Here is a 14,493-nt window from a genome sequence, read left to right on the forward strand (position 1 = left end):
AAATAAGCAAGGTGACAATATACAGCCTTGACGTACTCCTTTTCCTATTTGGAACCAGTCTGTTGTTCCATGTCCAGTTCTGACTGTTGCTTCATGACCTGCATACAGGTTTCTCAAGAGGCAGGTCAGGTGGTCTGGTATTCCCAATCTCTTTCAGACTTTTCCACAGTTTATTGTGATCCACACAGTCAAAGGCTTTGGCATAGTCAATAAAGCAGAAATAGATGTTTTTCTGGAACTCTCTTGCTTTTTCGATGATCCAGTGGATGTTGGCAATTTGAGCTCTGGTTCCTCTGCCTTTTCTAAAACCAGCTTGAACATCTGGAAGTTCACGGTTCACGTATTACTGAAGCCTGGCTTGGAGAATTTTGAGCACTAATTCACTAGCGTGTGAAATGAGTAGAGCCGTGCTATGTTCACAGTTAAACAGTAGTGATAGAACTTTGTGTTTAGATGAAAGTTAGCGAGAGGTTGATCTGGAAAACAATAGAGCAGGATGGAGCAGTTTTAAAGATGAAGAACAGACCAAGAGGTGGTTTTACATCTTCAGCAAAGGCTTTTGTGTGGAGTGTGGTGTTCTCAGTGTCTGTGGAGGGCAGCATGTGAGCAGGTGATTTAAATGAAGCTCACATCACAGTGTTAGCAGTTTTAAGGAAGTGTTTCCTTGAGCTGCAGTGATAAACTTTGAAAACTTTAAAGGTAAATGGATCTGCATAAGCCAGAAGACTGCTAATTGGAATCCATATGTCATTTGGGGGAATAATTGATACCTTTACTGTACTGAGTCTTTCAGTCCTTGGAAATGGTTCATCCCTCTGCTTACATCTTCTCTGCTTAATCCCAGTGATGTTACGTAGGGCTCTGTAGAGGTCTCACATACCTTTCATGGCAGTCGATGGTTTTGATGTTCATGTGAATAGTATCTGCTGTAAATTTTGTTTTCTACTTGTTTCCATATATAGAAATACAGTAGGTTTTGTTTGTTGAGCTTTTGTCTCACTCTCTGGCCCAGTTAATTATTTTTAATAATTTCTCTGTGGATCCCTTTGGATTGTGTCTATAGCCAGTCATGTTACCTGTGAATAATGATAGTTGTCCCTCAGTTCTTAGGCTTTTTATTTTCAGTTGACTTCTTTTACTGACCTTCTATACAACATTGAATGGAAGTGGTGATGGGAACATGTTATTCTCAGTCTCAGAGGAAAGTTGAAAGCAACTTTGTTAGAAGGTTATTTGATGTGGCCTCACTGTTAAAAAATAACTTGAGTTTAAATTGAAAAAGAACTCTTTTACTCATTTTGAAGATTATGTGTGTCTTGTAAAATAATGCTTTGCATGTCTGTATGATGCCCTGTCTCATGATTTAGAAAAATGTTTCCCAGAAACTTGACTCTCACTAGCTATTGTATTAAATGGGAGTTCTGTGGCCAGATTTGACATTTGGGTTCATCTTCACGGCACATCCCCACCTGGATGATTTCAGTGTACTTAGAGCAATAAAGGAAATGGCAACCCACTCCAGTGTTCTTGCCTGGAGAATCCCAGGGATGGCGGAGCCTAGTGGGCTGCTGTCTGTGGGGTCGCACAGAGTTGGACATGACTGAAGTGACTTAGCAGCAGCAGAGCAATAAAGGCCCTGAGAAGTCCTGTGATGAAGAAACCTGCTTAACTTTGCTCAGCGAAGTGTTTCACAAATGCATTTGCCCACGGGACTTTTTATGTAACACCTATTAACATCTTGCTGAATTAACTCTTGGTGAAGTTGAATTTGAATACGTGCTCGTGTATTTTTTCTTTTTGAAATTTACCTCCAAAAAACTTTGCTCCCCAGTAACAGCAGGTACAAATATTGTTTGAGTAAATTTAGAGCGCTAGTGCTTCACAGTCATCCCTTTGGGCTCTGAAGAAAACTATTGCTTTTAGTTTCACAACAGAGTGTGAACCAGAGGGTAGGAAGTAGCGTCTCACTGCTTACTTAGTTGGTCTCTGTAAGAAAGATGACTCCTGCCCCACGCTGCTGGGCTCTAGGGAGTGCCCCAGGTGCTGCAGAGGGCAGTGGGCTGCTGTCCCCCTGCTCTTTGTCCTTGCAGGGGGCAGGGGAGGGTGCACATCGGAGCTCCAGCTCCTCAGTGCCTTCCCTGCCCAGGCTCCTGGGTGGACATGCAGAAGAGTTCCAGAGCACGTGGCCACCAGGTGGTGCTACCCGGCCCTGACCCCTGAGCTTCTGCTTCAGATGCAGGGTTGGCTGGGTGGCCAGGCCATTTCATTAACCTCAGTAACAAGATCCCAGAGGAAGGTTTGCTACAAAGCTAACACTTTACTTGCACTTGTCTTTATTGACCTTACACTTTTTTTTTTTTTTTTTGAAAGAAGGTCACTGAAAGTGTGTAAGTTTCAGGCTCTCCAAAATATGGATCCACCTGGCAGAACTCTGAAATCAATGTACGTGATTCAACTTTCTGGTTCCTTCTGGTGATAGGATTATGACTGACATCACCATCAGAGAAGGGTGGGGATTTTATTCATCAGTGACAGGGCTTGTGGTTCCTTTAATCAGGAGTCACAGTCCCAGGTGTGGACCTCCTGAAAAGTCCCACCTGTTGCTAACACCTTACCTTTGCTTCTTTTCCATCCACTCTCGTTCCCCTGGGTTGGCCTCTCTCTGTCTGAGCAGTGCATCCTAATTGCATCCCATCTCCCATTCCCTCTTCTCCCCTCTTCTGCGGGAGTGATGTCCTCAGTACACATTTCAGGCTCTTGAGAACTGCGTGGCCATCACTGATTACCCGCCTCAGTGGAGAAAGCCTCTGCTCAGGTGAGCTGTGGGTTCAAACCCCAGTTCCACCCTGAATTCACTGTTTACCTTGGACAAATCACTGATCATGCTGTAGAAATGCTGACTGCTGCTGCTGTCCTCTTTATGTTTCTTCGTCCTCTCCTTGTTTCCATCCCATCCTTCCTTCTGTTTCAGAGTGAGAGGTATGTATCTCCCTTTTAAGGGTAAACTGCGGTATGTGACCTTGAACCCTCCTCTGGGTGTTTTTTTCTTCTTCTGGTCAGCCAGAAGGCTGTCCATTACAACCATGCCTTACCCACAGCCCTGGCTGTTTCTTTCTTGAGAGCGGTCTTTCCCCGCTCACCCCCCATCCTGCTGTGGGCCCCGCCCTGGCCCTTGTGCTGCCTCCTTAGTGTCTGACCCTGTTGGCCGGCTCCCCTCCCCACCCCAGCCTCTTCATCTTGTAAAGGTAACCTGAATTGTGTTACCACAGCCAGGACATGCTTGTTGTGCTCATTTTGGAAGAAAGCAGAAAGGAAGAGAAAAAAAACACTCATAATTTCCATTGGTATATATATATATATATATATATATATATATGTATATTAATGTTTTGGTATATATATATATTTGTCTAGCAAAAACGCGTATTAAAACCAAATAATGTTTAAAAAGTGTAGAATTTGGATCACACAGGGCTTTTGTCTTATGGCATGCTCTTTTTGCTGATAAATGTACAGTTACAGGCCCACCTGCCTTTTGTTGTTTTAATTGGCCATACCACTTGCAGGATTCCAGCTCCTTGGCCGGGATTTGAACCTGCGCCCCCTACATTGGGAGTGCGCAGTGTTAATCACTGGACCGCCAGGCAAGTCCCTACAGGACCCTTTTCTTAATGGCTGCCTAGCAGTAGCATTTTCACTTTTGGTGTTTATGTGGGAGCAGAGTGTTTTGGGACCAAAGACCTTGGGTGAGATGGCAGCCCTTCACTGTTGACAGGTGCCTCCCTCACAGTGTGTGAGGGTCAGTGCAGGGATCTCGCGTTGCTATGCTGTCACAGTGGTCTGTGACCTTAGACCTGCTGCTGTAGTGAGCAGCAGGGACTGCTGAGCACTGGACAGGTGGAGGCTCGTTTATGCTTTGAGATGACCTTGTGAGGCGGGTGCTCTCCTCGGGTGTGTCTGGGCGCTGAGGATGTTTCAGATTGAGAGGATGGGCAGTTAGTGCGGCCTCGAGCACCCTGACCTGTAAGCCGGCTCTCCTGTCCCTGCTGCTGTTCCGAAATGGGGCCACAGGCTCACCAAGCATCCATTAGGGTTTCATGGTTACACCCCACTTGGCCCGGGCATCCTGACCCACCTGTGTGTCCCTGAGTACTTGGTAGCTTGTTTCCCGGGCCAGCAGTCCTGGAAACATTGTGCTGTGTCATGGGACTCATCCCATGAAACGTTCTTTTCATTAGTCTGACCCTTTAGCCCTGTATAGTCCATAGAATTCTCTAAGCAAGAATACTGGAGTGGGTAGCCTTTCCCTTCTCCAGAGTATCTTCCCAACCCAGGGATCGAACCCAGGTCTCTTGTATTGCAGGCGGATTCTTTATCAGTTGAGCCACAAGGGAATCCCATTTTTAGTTTGAAACTTCAAATCTGTGGGCAAGTTGCAGTTTTGGTGCAGTGAAAACTCATATATTTCCTTCACCTAGCTTCACCAGTTGTTACCATTTCACCACATTTGCTTTATGTGTGTGTGTGTGTATTTGTGTATATGTGAGTGCATATACATACACACATTGCACATGTTATTTTTGCTGACTCATTTTAGAGTGAGTTGCACACCTTGTGACCATCTACCCCTAATTACTCCAGCATTTATCTCCTAAGAAGAATATTTTCTTATAAAACAGACAGTATAATTATCTAATTCAGAGTATTTAATGTGGATAAAATGCTATCTAATCCACAGTCCACATTCTCAGTCAAGAATTGTCAAGTTGATATCCTTTAGCTGTTTTCCCCTCTTTCCAGGGTCCGTTCTAGACACCGAGGCAGTTAAAGCCCCTGGACACAAATGCCTTTAGAATTGTCCTGTCTCAATGGTGCATTGAACCTTTTCCCACGTAAAGGGTCCCTCTCTTCTCTAGTCATGCTCTGTGCCTTCCTGACCACTTGCCAGACGTCAGCCAGCAAAGCTCGACCGGTTTCTCTGACTAGTGTGTGCATGATGTATATTTGCCCATCATTTTCTTTTTATCTTTCTGTATCCTATATTTTAGATGTTTCTCTCATCTTTTATATGTAAAATATATTTTGTCTTCTTGGTCCCTCTGATCATTTTTTTGGTCTGTCATTAACTCTTGTAGTCTGTTTACTGGCAGTATTGCTATATGGGGGCTAACATTCATGATCTTGCTTGCTTTCTGTTTTTCTTGCTTGTTCTGTTACTTCTCTCTCTTCTCGCTGTCTTTTGGATTGGTTTTTAAGAGTTTCACCCTGCCTCGGTAGGTCTTTTCTATATTCTATTTGCTATTGTTTTATTAGTTGTCCTATAGATCGTGGTATGCATTCTTGACTTGTTTAAATCTAATATAAATTCGTTTTTACTACTTCCAAGTAATAAGAGGACCTTAGGAGGAACCTTTAACTCTGTCCCTTCTTATTGCTATTATTATCATCATATATATGTATTGTACTGGATAAAAATAATATGTATTCTCATTTTATACAATTAATACGGATTTGGAGCTACCTACATATTTACCTGTACCAGTGCTACTCATTATTCTGTATCTTTAAACTTTCATCTGAGATATTTTTTCTTTCTAAAAACTACTATTCTGTCTTTTACTAGGGTTATGCCATTGTCTGAAATTGTCCTTACTTGATTTCATTCTTCAAGGATATTTTCAGTGAGCATAGGAGTCTAGTTCATAAATTGTTTTCTTTCACCACTTTGAAAATTTGAAAATAAATTTTCAATGTCTTTTTCTTTTTATGGTCAGCTAATTACAGCTTAAAAGAGATTTGATTTTTAGCCTTTGGATTTATCAATGCTGTGTTCATGTTTCCAGATATGGTTTTCTTTTTATTTATACTGTTTTTATAAAGCTTCTTAGATCTGTGGGTTGACATTTTCTGGCAGTTTTGGAAAAATACTGGCTATTTTCTCTTCATAAGTCATCTTTCCTCCCTTTTCTATCATTTCTTATTTTGAGACTTGAATTATATGAGTTTTAGACCTTTTCAGTTTCTCTTTTATGCTGCTTGCCCTCTGTTCTCATCATTTTGTCTTGTGTTTTATTTTGAAATCTTTCTTGATTTGTCTCCTGACCTCTCTTTGGTGATTACCTTTCAGGTCAGGGAATCTCTCTCAACCCATGGAGTTATTTTTGATTAAAATATTTTTTAGTCCTAGAATTTCACTGAGCTCCTTTTTCTCATGTCCTGTTTTCCTGACAAAATCCTCAACCTTGTTTTTACCTCTTTGAACATGCTTATTTTAGGGTCTGTGTCTAATAACTCTGTTAAGACAGCTCTGTTGTTTTCCTGGGGTTTATTTTCTCCATCTTGCTGGTTGTTTTTGGTTGAGCACTGGGTTTTGTATGTGAAGGCTCGGGTCCACAGTGTGAGTCCTAGGATAGTTTTTTCTTTTTTAAGAGATGATTTTTGAACGTTTCTGATGGACAGCTGGGGCCACCAGCATTCTGGACCTGGCTCCCCTTTCTCCTGGGATGTGGCCTTGTGTCAGCTCAGGGTTTTCTCAGCTACTCAAAGCCTTGGCTGCCTCAGTGTCAAGCCACTCCATTTGCTGGGCTCACATCTCTGGGTTTCCTTCTCTTGAATCTTCTTCTTTTTCTGCTTTTGTAGGTTTATGATGCCTTTAAGCAGATTTTTAAAAAATGTTTTGTCCGACTCTTCTGATTGTTCTCAGCGGGAGAACTGATTGGAAGGCATGACCTAGTCCACTGGATAAGGACGTTTCCCATCTTTGCCTTCTTTTCTGTGTATTAAAATCCTGCCTTTATCAAGTATAACCTCATGGCCTGCTTCTGTAGCTAGAAGGGCTAAGTACAGTAATGCCTCTTTTATTTCTCTAATTAATGCTTGAGCTCCTGCGTGCTTGTGTTAGCAGGAAGGTCCAATAATTCCATCCTGAGTGGCCCCCCAACCCAGGGGCTTTCTTTTCTAGAGAGGTGAGCCATGCTTTGGAATGCTCTCTCCCCTGACTGTGTGTCCTTAGCAGGACAGAGCCTGCACAGAACCTCCTGCTCATGCACTCTTCCTCTTGGACACCTTCCTCGACTTTCCTTCCCCACATGCAGTGGTGGGGCCTCTGGGGTTGTTCCCCCAGTGCAGGAATCCACCCTCCTGCCTGGAGCCTGCTTTGATTAGGATAGCAGGAAAGAAAGCAAACACGTGACAGGCTGCCCCCTCCCCACAAGAATATGGTTAAATTTCTGCTTTCTTTTTTCAGGTCTAGGTGTTAGCAATGGATGCAGGGCACTATTTCATCAATTGATTGGTATAAACCAGCTGTCCTCAAACTTAGGGGTGCACCAGCACCGCCTGGGGGGCTCAAGTCACGTTCCTGTGCCCATCCAGTGATGGTTCCTATGGGTAGGTCAGAGCTGGGGCCCAGGAACCTGCGTGTCTAATAAACACCCACCTGATACTGAAGCTGCTGGTCCAGGACTCACCCTCTGAGGACCACTGGTGTGATCAATAGTTTCTCCAAAGAAAAACCCAACAAACTTGAATATTTACCAAGAATATTGTCTGTTTACATTTGTTGTACATTATTGATGTTGGATATTGTAACTCACATGTCTTTTTTATTTCTAATTTATAGAAATAAAGGAAGAGCTTGAAGATCTGAACAAAGAAATCAAGAAAATTGCTAATAAAATTCGGACTAAGTTGAAGTGTGAGTTAAAGCTTTAATTATGTATAATCATTGATGGTGGGAATGTGGGTGTTATTATTTTCTTCTGTATAACTTTTTATTCTTTTACATTTTCAAAAGTTAAGATTGTGACCACTGTAAAATAAATCATTTGTATGTACTTGGAGTAGTGACCCTTGCTTAAGTTCCTCATTACTCTAGAGTTCTTAAGCTACCAGTTCTAAGGATCACACATGAGGAGCTAGAGCTAAGGGCTATTAATGCTTAAATTTTGGAGTGAGGCACTCATTCATGTTCCACAGGATTGAGCACTTGCTTATAAACTGTTTTTCTCTTATATTGTTACAACATTTGGGGCTAAATTATAGATACTTGAGAAGGTAAGTAGCCTTCAACATGAATTGCCAGGTTCTTCTTGAATGGTCTTGTAGCTGGTGAGGTCCTGTGAGCCTTTCCTACAGTTTAGCTCAGCTGATAGTGCCCACAGCCTCCCAGTGGGACTTAAACAGAGGTGGTGGTTCTTGATGTAGTAGAAAGACACAGTGTGTTTAATTTTTACAAAATAACATACAAATCAAGAACATATCTGAAGATCAAAGGGAACCTTTATTATGGAAAATTTCAGATATACATGGAGGGAAGGGGTTACCACCACAAGCCTAGGGTCCACACTCATCATCTCTGCAGGTCTCAGCGGCCCCCACCCCACCCAACTGGTTTCACAATCAATGGCAGACATCTGGGACTTCTCAGCATAGAGTTTTCAGTGTGCATTTCTAGAACAAGGATCCCCTCCCCAAATACAACTACAATGCTCTTACGTATATCTTAAGTCACCTTAGTTGTTATTATTTATTATAAACTATCTAGTCAGAATTCACACTTCCCCAGTGATCTTTTAATTTTTCTTCAACAGTTTATTTAGATTGGCTTTCTTATTTGGACCATACACTATAATTGGTTGTTATGTCACTTAAGGCTTTTTTTTCCGGTCAGGTTCTTTCATCTTTCCCCACCCCCAGCACATTTCCCTCTTGGTTGGAGAAACCAGGACATTAGTTCATCAGAAGTCGCTCTGTTGCAGAGTTTCGCTGATTTCACCCCTTTAATGTCACTCAGCAGATTCCACTATGCTCTGTATTTCCTGTGGATGGACAGTTAAGTTCTCCAGTTCAGTTCAGTTCAGTTCAGTCGCTCAGTCGTGTCCGACTCTCTGCGACCCCATGAATCACAGCACGCCAGACCTCCCTGTCCATCACCAACTCCCGGAGTTCACTCAGACTGGATCAAATTCAGGTTATCTGCTTTGAAATGTGAAGCTGTAACATCTGGTTTTATTTTGTGACATTATCAACAACTGATGCTTACCAAAACTCACACATTTATTAGGAGTTGAAAAGATAAAATACGTTTGAATTTAGGCTTGAAAACTTTTCATTTTTTTTTTTTTAAGATTAAAATGTAACTCCTTCCTCTTTGCTTCTAGCTATTGAACAGAGTTTTGATCAGGATGAGGGTGGAAACCGAACTTCTGTGGAGCTTCGGATACGAAGAACCCAGGTTTGATGATCAGCCTTTTCTAGTGTGAAGCAGTGTTGAAGACTAAGAAGTCTTTTTACTTCCTTCTTTAAAATTCAGAATAATTACATCCTTACTGTCACATTAATGCTCACAGCATTTCTGCATAAAGACAGTATTTATAGATTCCCTTTCGAGATGATGAAGAAAAAAAGTCCCTTCAGCCCATCAGCAGAAATCTCTTCCGAAGAGCAGAGAATTATCTGAGTCATTTTAGTGTTCATGATGAAGTCCTCATCTTTTAGAGGCTGATGGTAGAGCAAAGTGAAATTTAGTCCACTTAACTCTACTTGCCGGAGAAGGCAATGGCAAGCCACTCCAGTCCTCTTGCCTAGAAAATCCCATGGATGGAGGAGCCTGGTAGGCTGCAGTCCGTGGGGTCGCTAAGGGTCAGACACGACTGAGCGACTTTACTTTCACTTTTCACTTTCACACATTGGAGAAGGAAATGGCAACCCACTCCAGTGTTCTTGCCTGGAGAATCCCAGGGACGGGGGAGCCTGGTGGGCTTCCGTCTATGGGGTCACACAGAGTCGGACACGACTGAAGTGACTTAGCAGCAGCAGCAACTCTACTTGACAAATGATGATTATGGATTCAGACTCGGGACACCTTGCTTGAGTGCCAGCCTGACCCCAGTCAGCCTATAACCACTCGCTAATTGACTTCTCGTAATGATGGTTTTCACCCCTTCTGTAGAATGGGGGACAGTAAAAGTACAGGAGGGTTACTGTGAAAATCAAATAAGACAATGCATGTAAAGTTCTTAGCATAGATTCTGTTATACAATATACAGTAAGCTGCTATTATTCTTATTTCCTATTTGAAGGAGTAAGCACGTTAGTTTGAATTTATAGAATGTAATGTTTTTATATGTAAGTGAAAAGCCTTCTCTTTTAGTAGAAGAAATGACTATTATATATTGGTCTATTTTTTTCCTATGTTAACAGCATTCAGTGCTATCTCGAAAGTTTGTGGAAGTCATGACAGAATATAACGAAGCACAGACTCTATTTCGGGAGCGAAGCAAAGGCCGTATACAGCGTCAGCTAGAAATAAGTGAGTCAGTGAGCATGCTATTTTTGTTAAAAATGTGGTTTTTTTTCTTAAGGTCTGACATGAAAGTATGTACCATCAAAAAAGTAATTTCATCCCTGTTTTTATCAGTATTGTAAAGCGTAAAGCCCTTTCATAGCTTCCCATTCATTGATTCAACCAACCTATTACTTATATCCTTCAGCAGATTCTGAGAGAGTGGACTTTAAATTACTTTCTGATTCCCGTTACCTGTAAAGTGTTGATCGGATCTGGAAAGCTTCTAGCCGTCACTTCCTCATGTAATTTTTGTGTCCGCGCCCCTTCCTGCCCCACCTCGGGGGATAGTCTCCATGGTTCTCATGATTATGTGTGTCTGGTGAGCAGACACTTCCTGCCCCTGTGCTCCAGACTTTCTTCCTAGAATGTTTGTCTATGCAGCCTTGGAGGATGGAACTCAGGTTTTCTCTGGGCAGAAGGCTGTTTGCTTGCTGAACAAAGGTCAGGCAGGCTTACTTAGTCCCCACCGTGAAAGATCAGGGTCCCTCAGCTGCAACACAAGCCTCGGTGGGTGCACTGTCCACCAGGACTGCTCTGCATCTCCCGTGGACTTGGAGAGAAGGGAGCGGCTGTGAACTTGAACCTCATTCAGTGACACTTTGACTTTGTTGACATGTAATTGACATACCGTGTGAACAGGTACGCAAAGTGCACACTCTAGTGGTCTTTAGTATGTAAATTAGCACAGTCAATTTCAGACCATTTTAATACCTCCAGTAGGAAACTCGGCACTCATTGTCAGGCACTTCCCGTTTCTCTCCCCAGAGTCCTAGACACCCACCAGTTTACTCTTCTGTCTATGAATTTGCCCATTTGGGCATCATATGAATGGAGTCATACAGTATATGGTCTCTTGTGATGGGCCCTTTCACATGGCACAGGGTTTTCAGGGTTCCGCCGTGCTGCAGCAGATGGTGGTATTTCATCTCTTTTTATGGTTGGATGCTGTGAAAGTGCTGCACTCAATATGCCAGCAAATTTGGAAAACTCAGCAGTGGCCACAGGACTGGAAAAGGTCAGTCTTCATTCCAATCCCAAAGAAAGGCAATGCCAAAGAATGCTCAAACTACCGCACAGTTGCACTCATCTCACACGCTAGTAAAGTCATGGTCAAAATTCTCCAAGCCAGGCTTCAGCAATTTGTGAACCGTGAACTCCCAGATGTTCAAGCAGGTTTTGTAAAAGGCAGAGGCACCAGAGATCAAATTGCCAACATCCGCTGGATCATGGAAAAAGCAAGAGAGTTCCAGAAAAACATCTATTTCTGCTTTATTGACTATTCCAAAGCCTTTGACTGTGTGGATCACAATAAACTGGAAAATTCTGAAAGAGATGGGAATCCCAGACCACCGGACCTGCCTCTTGAGAAACCTGTATGCAGGTCAGGAAGCAACAGTTAGAACTGGACATGGACCAACAGACTGGTTCCAAATAGGAAAAGGAGTACGTCAAGGTTGTATATTGTCACCTTGCTTATTGAACTTCTATGCAGAGTACATCATGAGGAACGCTGGGCTGGAAGAAGCACAAGCTGGAATCAAGATTGCTGGGAGAAATATCAATATCCTCAGATATGCAGATGACACTACCCTTATGGCAGAAAGTGAAGAGGAACTCAAAAGCCTCTTGATGAAAGTGAAAGAAGAAAGTGAAAAGGTTGGCTTGAAGCTCAACATTCAGAAAACAAAGATCATGGCATCTGGTCCCATCACTTCATGGGAAATAGATGGAAAAACAGTGGAAACAGTGTCAGATTTTATTTTTTTGGGAGCTCCAAAATCACTGCAGATGCTGATTGCAGCCATGAAATTAAAAGACGCTTACTCCTTGGAAGGAAAGTTATGACCAACCTAGATAGCATATTAAAAAGCAGAGACATTACTTTTCCAACAAAGGTCTGTGTAGTCAAGGCTATGGTTTTTCCCGTGGTCATGTATAGATGTGAGAGTTGGACTGTGAAGAAAGCTGATTGCCGAAGAATTGATGCTTTTGAACTGTGGTGTTGGAGAAGACTCTTGAGAGTCCCTTGGACTGCAAGGAGATCCAACCAGTCCATTCTAAAGGAGATCAGTCCTGGGTATTCATTGGAAGGATTGATGCTGAAGCTGAAACTGCAATACTTTGGCCACCTCATGCGACGAGTTGATTCATTGGAAAAAACTCTGATGCTGGGAAAGGTTGGGGGCGGGAGAAGGGGACGACCGAGAATGAGATGTATGGATGGCATCACCGACTCTGTGGACATGAGTTTGAGTGAACTCCGGGAGTTGGTGATGGACAGGGAGGCCTGGCGTGCTGTGACTCATGGGGTCGAGGAGAGTCGGACACGACTGAGCGACTGAACTGAACTGAACTGAACTGATGGTTAGATCACGTTCCATTGTGTGGATGGACCACATTAACATTCTGTTTATACGTCCATCAGGTGGTGAATATTTGGGTGGTTTCTACTTTTTGGTCATTGTGAATAATACTGCTGTCAATGTTCACATTAAATTATGTTTTAATTATTATGATGTTTATTCACTTAATTTTGTCTTTTGTGGCACAGAGTGTGAAAATAGAAATCATCAATTGGATTTTTCCAAAATCCAACTTCTTCATCGGAAGCATTAATACATTTAACTCAAAAAAATATTAATAACCAAAATATAGAAAGTATTAGAGCCTCTGATTCTAGTTATACAATCTTTATTATTTCCAGTTAACATATGCTAAGTCTAGCTTACCCTCCTTTCCTATAAGCCAGTTAAACTTTTAGGAAAACTGATATGCCAAAAATTTGTATCTATCAATTTCCTTTTTATGGTTGTTTCTTATCCATACTAAACTTGGATTTTTATTAGTCATTCCAGTTACAGGGTTTTTCATGAATGTTTTCCAGTTCTTCCTACTTCTTAAGGGCTTATGTTAATTTCTGTCATCATTAACATTTTCCAAAAAAACATATTGGAAAAGTTAGAAAAACACTAGTTAAAATGTTAGCAACTCAGATTTTACCTACTAACTTATGGATGCAAAGGTAATTTAAAAATACTGCTGCATACTGAGTGGTTTTTCCTTGTTGATATTTTAGCTGGAAAAACTACCACCGATGATGAGCTGGAAGAGATGCTGGAAAGTGGGAATCCCTCCATCTTCACGTCAGATGTGAGTGCCGGGCGGCTGTGTGGCCCGCGTGTTTGTATTTATACAGATTTTTTTTTCTTTAACCTCTAGAACGATCTTAAGTTCATCAGTGTTTCTCCTTTGTTTTTGTTTTTCAAAGATTATATCAGATTCACAAATTACTAGACAGGCTCTCAATGAAATTGAGTCCCGTCATAAAGACATCATGAAGCTGGAGACGAGCATCCGTGAGCTACATGAGATGTTCATGGACATGGCCATGTTCGTTGAGACTCAGGTAATCACATGCATCTTTGCTTCTCTGAAACTGAGAGCTATGGTTTGTAAAATCTGATATTTGACTCTAGTCTATCGGGAAAGCCATTATTCTGGATCCAGTCTTGTAATTCAAAAACTGATTATACTGTTACTGCCATGTAAGGCTTAAATGCTTGAAGCACCTTAAATCTTAAACAGTAGGGGACTGATTTAAGATATGGTGTGTGTATAGGATAAGCAGCCATAGGTAGACAACATAAACTTTGTTCATGGAAGAGTTTGAATGAAATATGCAAATGTATGTGCTGGAATTTAAGTTGACATAAGAGGGCGATATTAAACCGTGTGTGTGTGTGTGTGTGTGTGTGTGTTAAGTTGACATAAGAGGGCGATATTAAACCGTGTGTCTGTGTCTGTGTGTGTCTGTGTGTGTGTCTCTGTGTGTGTGTGTGTGTAGAATTCCATGAACAGAGGAGCCTGGTGGGCTGTAGTCCACGGGGTTGCACAGACACGACTGAGCAACTGAACACTTTACTTCACTTCATATGTGTGTATACACCTCTGTGTATAAATGTAAATATATATGCAGCATACACCCTTAAATTCCTGTATATATGTGTGTGTGGCATAAAGTTGGCTACATGAGACAGAATTCATGGAAAGAGAGAAGTGTGCCAAGCAGTGTAGCAGCAGTGGGACTGTGGGAAGTTTAGTTTTCTTCTCTAAAATATATTTTCAAGTTTTCTACAAGGAACAGA

General features: G+C 42.0%; 1 protein-coding gene across 3 annotated transcripts in view; it reads left to right on the plus strand.

Annotated features, from left to right (window-relative positions):
- STX2 (syntaxin 2) overlaps window positions 1-14,493 on the plus strand; it is an 80,889-nt gene that overhangs the window by 24,081 nt on the left and 42,315 nt on the right. For all 3 annotated transcript variants that reach the window (XM_055405072.2, XM_055405074.2, XM_055405075.2), the window contains exons 4-8: window positions 7,622-7,696; window positions 9,162-9,235; window positions 10,204-10,312; window positions 13,425-13,498; window positions 13,617-13,754. In XM_055405072.2, the coding sequence (XP_055261047.1) occupies window positions 7,622-7,696; window positions 9,162-9,235; window positions 10,204-10,312; window positions 13,425-13,498; window positions 13,617-13,754 (470 nt within the window). The remainder of the gene's footprint in view (window positions 1-7,621; window positions 7,697-9,161; window positions 9,236-10,203; window positions 10,313-13,424; window positions 13,499-13,616; window positions 13,755-14,493) is intronic.

The sequence above is a fragment of the Moschus berezovskii genome, chromosome 19, assembly GCF_049115385.1.
Source record: "Moschus berezovskii isolate FMDL1 chromosome 19, NW_MosBer_1.0, whole genome shotgun sequence".
In the NCBI taxonomy this organism is placed as follows: Eukaryota; Metazoa; Chordata; class Mammalia; order Artiodactyla; family Moschidae; genus Moschus; species Moschus berezovskii.